General features: G+C 36.1%; 1 protein-coding gene across 1 annotated transcript in view; it reads left to right on the top strand.

Annotated features, from left to right (window-relative positions):
- NHLRC2 (NHL repeat containing 2) overlaps window positions 1-6,728 on the top strand; it is a 59,095-nt gene extending 52,367 nt beyond the window's left edge. Inside the window, exons 9-11 of the mRNA XM_029245741.1 lie at window positions 560-769; window positions 1,789-2,008; window positions 6,312-6,728. Of these exons, the coding sequence (XP_029101574.1) occupies window positions 560-769; window positions 1,789-2,008; window positions 6,312-6,568 (687 nt within the window). The 3' untranslated portion in view covers window positions 6,569-6,728. The remainder of the gene's footprint in view (window positions 1-559; window positions 770-1,788; window positions 2,009-6,311) is intronic.
- The last annotated feature ends 3,757 nt before the right edge of the window (window positions 6,729-10,485 follow it).

A 10,485-nucleotide genomic window follows, 5' to 3' on the forward strand; every position in this document is an offset into this window, starting at 1 on the left:
GCCTGTTAGCAAGTAATTCCGTTTTCATCAGCATTGCCATTTTTTTTGTCTCTACTGCATTCTTACTGTGCATTTTTCCTTTTTATAAAATCAGTGGAACCCAAATGTTAATATTTTTGTGATGAGAGACTGTGAATTTAACGTAATTGAAACACAGCGAGGAGTCATTAAGTTTAACGTAAGTAGCCAAATCCTCAGCCAATGTTAGATATTCATGAGAAGAAAGTCAGTTCCACTCTGTCCCATTGTGAGGGGAAAGAAGAACATTAAAATTTTTTTTTAATTCCATAAATAATTTTATCAAAGATTGCTTCTAGAAGACAGGATGTAACTGGGGATTTTATAGTGCTTAGCCCTCAGAATGAAATATCTCCCCTTAGACTGTAATTTGAATGTTTGGCTTTTCAAGAAAATGTGGAAATGTCTGTTCTTTTTCTGAGATTTATTAAGAATACTAACGTCAATCAGGAATTCTCTGGCTTGCTTAATATGATACTTTTCCATACTACAAATGTGCAGTTGAGCTTCAGATATATAAATTTTTGTTCTATCTTCTTAGATTAAAGTTGTGGATCCAAAAACAAAAAACTGTACAACGTTAGCGGGAACTGGAGATGCAAGTAATGTTATCGGTTCCAATTTTACCGACTCAACTTTTAATGAACCAGGAGGCTTGTGTATTGGAGAGAATGGTCAGTTATTATATGTGGCAGACACCAATAACCATCAAATTAAAGTGATGGATTTAGAAACAAAAACAGTTTCTGTGGTAAGTAATCTTTAAGTGAAAGGGCATCATTTTAAGAAAGATTCTAAAGATCCTCAGCAACAACAGAGGCACTTTTGGTCAGGCCATCTCTAGTGGTGAAAGTGAAACATGTGGGTAGAGTAGTGAGTGGGTGCCTATTCCAAGGATATCCTGTTATTTTTAAAATAAAAATTCCATTTGTGCCAAGAGTGTTTGAGAAAGATTCTAGAAGTTGGAGAGAATTTGATGAACTTTCAGAAAAGGAAAAAAAAAAGGACTCATCTATTTTTAAATGTATGGACATACTGACACACTACACATACAAACTATGTGGGTTGGGTTGTTTAATCTTGGGTGTTTTTTTTTTAATGATCCTCTGACTAGTGGGTAATCTTTGTTTCCTGTGGTGAATCCATTACCAAATAATCTTTAAAGGAAGCTCTAGGAGCCACATTTCTCAAGACTTAAAAATAAGATTGGGAGAAACTTAAGTAAGTTCTAATTTTAAAGATATGGACATGGTCTCTAATACAAGTTACCCCTTTATATATCACATTTGCCTGGAAAAATGCAAGTTTTTTTTCTAAAATTCTAGGAATTTCCAAGATGTGTTTTAAAATAAAAACACAGATTCCCATCGTAAGTGTCATTTCTCTTGACATAGATCTCTGATATAAGATGAATGACATCTTATAGTTGGCAATGAAAATTATAAGAGGGTGTATATTATATCCACTACATTTAAATTGATAAAGTTTTATTTTAATTTCCTGCTATCTATAAACATATTGGACAGTTAATTTAATTCAGTTTCATTCATAAATGTTGGCAGTTTTTTGGCCAGGATGAAATATTTTTCTGAACCTACAAAATAATCATGAGGAAATTTTAGTAAACAACTTCTGATTCAGAAGAGAATGGCAATTAAGTTTCCTTGACACAGAATCTCATGTTTGTACTGAAGTCTGAAAATAAGCTCTGTCAGTCTATAATACTATAAACTACTTGTGCTTTAAAAAACAGATTTTCTTGTTTTCTAGCTCCCAGTCTTCAGATCTGAAAGTGCTATGGTGGACGGCCCATTCCCAGCAGAAAAACAGAAGACCTTACCCAGACTACCTAAATCTGCTCCAGGCATTAGACTTTCCCCGGTGGCTGCATCTCCAGGGCAAACTCTTCAGTTCAAGCTAAGATTAGACCTCCCATCAGGAACAAAGCTAACTGAAGGAGCACCCAGTTGCTGGTTTCTATCAGCTGAAGGTATGACAATAATCTTGCAAATGCAAATATTTCATAAATTCTTGAGATTTGATCTAGTAATTTTTCTCACCTGTGATATGTTTACAGCTGGGCAGGATTTGAGGAAGGTCTTGTAAAACAGAAAGATCCAGATTGAACCCCACTTTAGCAGTTTTCTTTAGCCTATGAGATTCTTTTATTAAATAACAGTGTAACTCACCTGAAGTTAATCATAATTGCCGCCATTTGCTATCAAGCAAATTCATTACGTGAGACAGACTCGTGTGGTCTTAGAATGTTAGTTAGGCCCTTGAATATTAGGGCTGAGAGGCACCAAAGGACACCATCTGTTTTAAGACTCTTATTTTATAAGTGAGGAGACTAGGGGCTCAAAGAGATAAAGTGATTTGCTGAAGGGCATATATTGAATTAGGTCAAAAGATGGAATTTGAGCCCAGCTCTGCTGGCTCTCAGTGTAATGTCTTTTCCATTGTGCTACTCCATCTCAAACTAGCTCTAGGGTTATTAGTCCTAAAAACGAAGTTAGTTTTCTAAGACATAAAATTCAAAGCCACCAGTTATGCATTGGGATGTTACAAAAGTTTCCAAACCTCACTCTCGGTTTCTGTACTTAACTCGCCATGGTTTGTGAACCAGCACCGGTCCACAGACTATACTTTGGTGACCCTGTTCTAGAGCACTGCAGCATAAAGAGATCAAGGAGGGAGGTAGGGACCCACATGGAAGACTGAAGAGTGAGTAAGCAAGTAGAAGCAAAACCAAGAGAGAGGGTAGTTTCCTGGAGCAGGTGTTTTAAGGAGCGTGATCAGCTGTGTTGAGCGCGATTGATAGATCAGGTGAAATAAGGACTAAGAATTGATCGTTGATTCAATGTTATCGTTAATGGATGTCCTCGACCAGGGCCGTTTCAGAGTGGTGGAGGAGGTGCCTGATTCGAGCAGGTTAAAAAAGAATTGAAGGAGAGGAACTGGAGAAAGTAAATATAGATAGCTCTTAGAGGAGCTGAGCTAAAAAGATAAGGGAGAAGAGAGCAGTTGCCCTCAGGGGAAAACGGAGTTGAGAGAGCAGTGTGTTTGTTATATTGATGGCAAAGATCGGTAGAGGAAAGGACTGATGGTATGTGTTGCGGGGTATCCTAAAGGATAGGAGAGGTGGCAGGCTGGCCTTTGCCAGGAATGTGGACCTCATTTCCACGGTAAGGAGGGAGGGCCCAGTGTGCGACCCAGAGATCTAGATGGGTAACTGTGAAGTGGATGCTTGTGGAAGCACTCTTCTGCGTGCGTCTGTTTTCTTAATTATTGGGAAGCACAGCCATCAGCTGAGAGGGGGAGGGGGAGGTTTTGGCGGTTTGAAAAAAGAAGAGGGTCAGGAAGGTGGGAGGGTGACTGCGTGAGGGAAATACAGTGTGATTGCTGAACGGCCAGGAGGCTGTGTTTGAGGCTGGCTGTCATGAATTGAAAGTTAGGCTAGTCCACGTGGAGGCTGTTTGTCTCCAGCCAAGGTGAGGCACGAGGGAGCAGAAGTGTAGGTACTGGCTACGCAGTTTAATCAGCAGGTCTCTGGGGTCCTGACCCAGTATTGATGATGATCACCACCGTACCGCTAAATCTCACGGATTCTCTTCTAAAGAATTCAATTGATTTTTCCCTTGAGTTTGATTTTTTTTTAATATATTCTTGCTTTTAACTGAATTAACTTGACACAAACTCTAATTCAGTTCCTTGGTGGTTTTATTATTATCTTTCACTTTTCCAGATAGCGTCTGTCAAACGCTTTAGAGCTTTCACTTGCTGTTCATTTTATTTCAGTAGTATCATTAGGACCTGACTTACCAGTTATTAAGCCTGAAGCTGTGTTTTCTCCTCTAGGGATTCCAAAGGTAGAATTTGAGCCCCATTAACTTTCTTGCTACAAGAATGCCAAAGCCATTGCTTAAAAGTATGCCATTCAAGTAGAAGAAAAAACTTTGTTGGAGGAGGATGTGTAATTAAATACAGATGAATTACCATGATTAGAGTCCAGGCAGAGCCTTTGTCCTCAGTCACTAATTTGTGATCTTTTAATCTCAGAACATTTCCTGTTTGAGTCTATTCTCGAAAGTATTCAGTTACTGTAAATTATGTAAAGATTTGGGTGTGTGTTTGAATCACAGTGTGAACTTATTTCATGAACTTATAAGTAATCAGTGTACTGCTTGTCTTCTAGCAGTGCTTTCCAACATCTCTAAGAGAGTAGGCAACAATTTGAAAGTGAACAGTAGTAAGTTCCGGTCCCTAGTGATCTTGCTGTGTCCCAGCCTCCCGTGCTCTTTCACAGGTTCTCACTCAGTTTTGAATTTGCTGCCCGACTCCTCCTGTCTCAGGCCCTCTCACACACTTTTCTTTTGTACATTACCCAGGTCCAGGCTTTATGCCTTCTTACCTTGGTACCTTCTCAGAGCAGCAGCTACTGTCCTGCAACTGCCCGCTTGGTATCCACACCAAGAGAACAGAGCGATCTGCCGGAAGGAACTGCTGAGTTAGAGTTTGCTGGCTCTGGAGTGACTGACTGAGCCTGTGGGGAGACCACCCCCATCTACTCCCCACAAAGGAGAGGGCTGAGCCATGCAGTACTAGAGGAGGATGTTTGGGCAGAAGAGAACTCAAACCCTGGCCATTCATTCCACAGTCCTCTGTAGGTTCAGAGCAAGTCCTCAACTGCCAGTTTAACTGTCCTGCCTGTGTCCATTAGTCTGAAAGCATTGCATCATTTGGAGATAACTGCTCTTTAACCGCACACAGAAAAATTAAAAACAGAGTATTTTTTTTAATAGGATACTGGTAAATTAACATGTTTATTTTAACTCTGTCAAATACACAAGTTAATTAGTATCAAGTTATTGGAGTACAAAACATGGATAGTATTAAAGGAAAGTGAAGTGATCTAAAGAGAAAATTCTTAGCTATTTTTAGCTATTTTAGATACATGTGATGTGTCCAAAAATTATCTAGAGAAACACTGTTTTATTTGTAGAATTGGACATTAAGATAGTGTAATTTACTATTTTCCTGTTTTTATTTAACATATAAGAAGTTCCCCCACCAGCCTGCTATCTAACAAAATCAAACATTAAAATAAAACATATTCTTCAGTCCAGAAGCAAGCAAAAAGGCCAGAGAATTTTAAAAGAATTGTTTAAAAGCTCTGCACTTAACTCTTTAGATTCTCAACCTTTCACATTCTCCTTACTCTTATTTGATATATGTATCTCATTTAATTTTTCAGTCAACAGAATATTAGAAGCAATAAACTAAAGGAGAGATGAAGAGGACCAGTAGAGGCAGGTGCTCTAGTCTGTTGACTCATCCTGAGGTCAAAAGAGAGAAAAGCGAAAAAGTAGACATGGAATTTCATCACTACTCAGTAGATGGTCCACTTTTTGTACAGATGGCCCCGAGTCGTTAAGTCGTTAGATTACGTTCAATGTATTCTATTTAAGATGGCAGGAAAGCAGGTCCTGCATTTCCCAAATGATGGCTCTTAATTAGCTAATGCTGAGTGTCAGCCTAAGTATGCGCTTCCTCAATATGACGCATGTGTTCCTTCTGAGAGAAGGCACTGGGTGAATAAAAACATTTTAAAAACTTTAATACTAGAAGACTTAATGATTTTTAGTGGTTTTTTAGACTTTTGTTACATAGATAATCTACGTATTTAAGTCTCAGAGGAGTTTTATGTGTTAAAATGAGGTAGACAAAATCTATTCATTTTCTACATTGAGTCCCTCGGAATAATGTATTCAGTGTTACTTGTTTCTTAAAAAAATCAGTGGCTTTTTAAAATTACCACCTTTGGATATTCAGTAGTTCATCGTCTTGAAAGTCACTGCAGTTGTACATACATTTGTATTCCCTAGATTATTTTGTAGTTTGCATATTTCTAGACACTTATATGGTAAAAATGATCTATTTTCTGAAGTGTCCTATGTTTATTTCTAGAACTTATTAATAGTTTTCATTTTAAATTCCATAATCACATTTTAAATCTATAACCATATTGGCAGTATTCATCTGGATTTCAGTAGAAATAACTTTATAATTTATTTTACAGTGTTCAAAGGAAGAATTTTAATTTGACATCAAGATGATTAGACGAGGAACTACTTCTGTCTTATTTTGTATCCTCCACACAGAGCACAATGCCTGGCACTTAGAGGCTTTCAGTAAATATTTGTTGATTGAACGAATCTAGTGTTCGTAAGGTTTGTCCACTTTCCTACTTGACTTCTCATGCAGCCTTAATAATTTACCTGTTTATTTTCTAGGCAATGAATGGCTTCTTCAAGGACAGATACCATCTGGAGAGATAGAGAGCATTTCCAGTCAACCAACAATCTCACTGCAGATCCCTGGGGATTGTTTATCACTCGAAGCCGTTCTCTCTATCAGCGTATTTCTCTATTACTGTAGTGCAGACAGCAGTGCCTGTATGATGAAGGGAATTTTGTTCAGTCAGCCTTTACAAATAACCGATACACAGCAAGACTACGTACCTCCAGTAGAACTCAAGTACATATTTTAGCAAGCTGCCTAGCATCCCAGTGCCTCCTGTTCTCCATCCCCACCATCACTGTGTAATTTATGAAAAGAAACTTTATTTCTGCCTCTGGGTACCCAGAAACCCATTGTTGAGTTCTAGCAACTGATACTAAAATAAAGCTATGCTCCTTATTTATTTATTATAGACAAATTCCTTCCTTCTCACTGTGTACCAGCTAAGTCATTGACCGTGATTTGAACCATGATCCTGTAATCTGTGCTGCTATTTGGCACAAGACTTAAGTCCACGTTATAGGACAGAATATTATCATGAGATAATTTGCAGTGAATACTGATAACAATAATGATATCAAATTTATTTATTTATTTTTTTTTTTTTGCGGTACACGGGCCTCTCACTGTTGTGGCCTCTCCAGTTGAGGAGCACAGGCTCCGGACGCACAGGCTCAGCGGCCGTGGCTCACGGGCCCAGCCGCTTCGCGGTATGTGGGATCTTCCCGGACCGGGGCACGAACCCACGTCCCCTGCCTCGGCAGGCGGACTCCCAACCACTGCGCCACCAGGGAAGCCCCGATACCAAATATTTTAACTAACTTTTTTACATTTATCAAGCAGCACATCTGAATGTGTAAATTGCACGATAACTTTAAACAGAGTTAAGATCCAGTCCACATATTATAAGGACGCCTGCCATTCAAGGTGCAAGTTCTGTTTTAGGCCCCCAAAAACGTCTTTTCATCACAGTAGCAGCTTAAAGAGTACCTAGGTGGTAAAAATGTTCTTTGTTCTCTTCTGCGATTTTCTCATTTGAGATATATTCAGTCTGTTTTAAATTATTTGCTATTTTAACATACCATTATTAATGGTATGTTAAATATTCTGTATGTTTCTATATACAGAAAATATATTTCTAAAAGTTAGAGTCTCTAAGGACATACAGGCTCACTCCTTTAACTTTTTTCTGAGTGAACAGTCTTACCAAATAACGGATGAGTCCACAGAAATGTTATGACTTTCAAGGAGAAAGGGACTTTGGGACACATTACTGTCTGTGATACCACTTAAAGAACTGTGACACTGAATCTGATGCAAATGGGTATGTATGTTGTCTTAGAAGTTTACATTTCAGTTGAAGCGTTAAATGCAGATGTTGTTGGGTTTGGGGGTTTTTTTGGTTCCCATATTCAGAATTTAAATTATGATCATTTATTGTGATGTTTTTAAAAATTACTGTCAAGCCTTCAAAGCGAAAATTTCAATGTGAAGCACTTTCATGCTATTAATATGTATAGTATATCTTAATATATTACTTTAAAATATTAAGGCTGAAACATACAGTGATTTGATGACACTTTTTTGGTGGGTTTTTTTTTAACCTTAAAAGAAATAGTCACCAGAAGATATTGAAAGGTTTTTTTAATCATAATTTCTCTTTATAACTATTTTAAAAGCCTCTGCTTGTTTTTACTAAAACTGATTCAACATGTTTGTGGTTTAATAGCTTACAAGGTTTTTAAAAACAGGAGAATCATATTCAGTAAATATTTATAGACAATATAGCATAATACGCCTTCTCCCTTCAAAACCAGTGCTCAATTTGAAGTGTAATGTTTAAGCATGATAATCTGCCCATATCTTTATATGTTTTTGAACTATAGTTTTGAACATACTATTCACTTCTTTTATTCAAGTTACCTAAATCTGAAGTAAGGAAATGCATAGATCATGACTTTCATTTAATTTGTAGCCTGCTAAAGATATTTTTAAAGAGAAGTATTATAAATGTGAAGTTAAAAGGAATTCTGTTTAAAATCATATATAAGTACCACATAAACCTTTTCTCTCCATAAAAAAAATATGTTCTGTAATAAAAGGATATATAACATTAATTTGCTCTTTTATGGAGAATAGGCCATGGTAATTTTTTAATCTCATTTTATTATTATAGTTCTCACTTCCAGTTGGACAGGATAGTTTGGCTTAATTTTTTCCTATTTAAGGACAATAATTTCACTCTCCGAAAGAAGTATATACAGTTTTAAATTGTTAATTCAGGAATGCCTGATAACTGTTTTTTCAGTATTATACACAAATATACACACAGTATGTATTTTCATGTACACTAAAATCCAAAAATATTTCTTGTTCACTTTATCTAGACAGAGTTTTCTGTTAGTATTAAGCTTATGCTCTTCTTGAACATTCTTATTCTTAGCCAGCCACTAGTCTGCATTGTTTTCTACATGCAAAATATTATTTATATGGATTGGTATGATTTTTTGTAAATCATATTAAGCAATATAAATAGGTTCCTAGAATTTATGACTAACATAAATCTCTTACATAAGAGGAAGCACTAGAAAATCTATTTTTAAAAACTTTGTGATTCCTGACTTTGTTTTCTATAAAGATTTCTGCATATTTTTTAATTTACGCATGAGGAAAAGCAAAAGTTATGTTCAGTGATAGTTTAAAAAAAGATTTTAGTGTTAGTCACTGTAATCAAAGTGCCGGTAATGTGGCATTACATACACTTAGACATGATACCTGGGATCTTTGCCCTAAATTATTCTGCTGCTTTGTCACCATTTTTTCTGCCACTCGTTATGATATCATTTCACAAATGGTAGAATTTTCTTTTCTGAATTTGTACTCAGGATTGATAGCTCTGAAAAGAATTTTGCTTATCTTGAAAATGCTGTCTGAAGCAAATATTTAACCTTTTCCCAAGGGGAAGCTTTACAGTTTAATCACCTATAAGTGTAACTTTGGTAAAGTTCAATGACTAAACAATTTTCTCCTTAACTGTTCTAATAATATATTTAGCTATAGTGTTATCAGGCCTGCAGAAAGCTATAAATCTTAAAACAGCCAAAAAAAGCTTAGTATATGTAGATGAGTGTGTGTATATATATATATATATATATATATATATATGTATGTATGTATGTGTATATATACTTATGCAGATACAAAGATCAACTCGATTTCTCACATGGCCAATATACTTTGGAGCTAGTACCACTGAAATAAGTTATTCTCTGCTTGTTTTTCCATAGTTGGAAAATTTGCGAAGACATTAATAATACATACCTCTGTAATATAATTTTCTGCTTACCAGACATTTAGCATTAGTTTATATCTGCCAATTAAAAACAGTCTAGCCATTATATTTGGCATCATGTTTAAGAACAGTCATCAAAAACTAAATTTCATAGCTCACGAGTTGCATAAAAATATATATGCAGAGGGACTGTGTCAGTGGCGGACTATGAATGGTGGACTTGTGAATATTTTTGTTTTCTACTTTTCCGTAATTTTTTTTTAATTGAGCAATGGGTTATTTAAAAAAAAAACAAACCCAACTGGGAATGTGCTTTAAAGATTTAAAATGAACTGAACAGTAAGGACTTGTTCTATAATAGCTTTTCTAACGTCACTTTTATTACCAAAGATCAGAACACAGTTTAGAGCTCTTTGATCTACCACTTCTCTTAAGTATGTGATCTGGTGGAGACAGAAATGATTATGGCTTTTTCTGCTGGAGTTTTTATTGTGTGATGTAGCATAGCGTTTATGAGCACAGACTTTGCAGTCGCTTGGATTCTGCCCTATAAACTGGGGTTGCTATACCTGCCTTATGGAGATGCTGTAAGGACTCAATGAAATAGTGTTTGTATAGCAGTTAGTAAATAATGAAACTGCTAGTTATTGGCTTAGTTAATAATAATGATAATAACTTATGTCTATAAACACATGGCTTCACATTTTCTTTGCAACCACAGTTTCTAAAAGAAACGAATTTCTCTGTCAACCGTTTGGTATTTAATACTCTCCGTAGAGTTGGAATTCAAGAAGAGAAAGTTTTATAATAAACATATTACTATTTTATAAACGTTGTTATAAAGAAACACCTACAGTTTTGTTTTTTTAAGACCT

Source organism: Monodon monoceros, unplaced genomic scaffold (assembly GCF_005190385.1).
Source record: "Monodon monoceros isolate NGI ecotype Baffin Bay Population unplaced genomic scaffold, NGI_Narwhal_1 Super_Scaffold_4, whole genome shotgun sequence".
NCBI lineage: Eukaryota > Metazoa > Chordata > Mammalia > Artiodactyla > Monodontidae > Monodon > Monodon monoceros.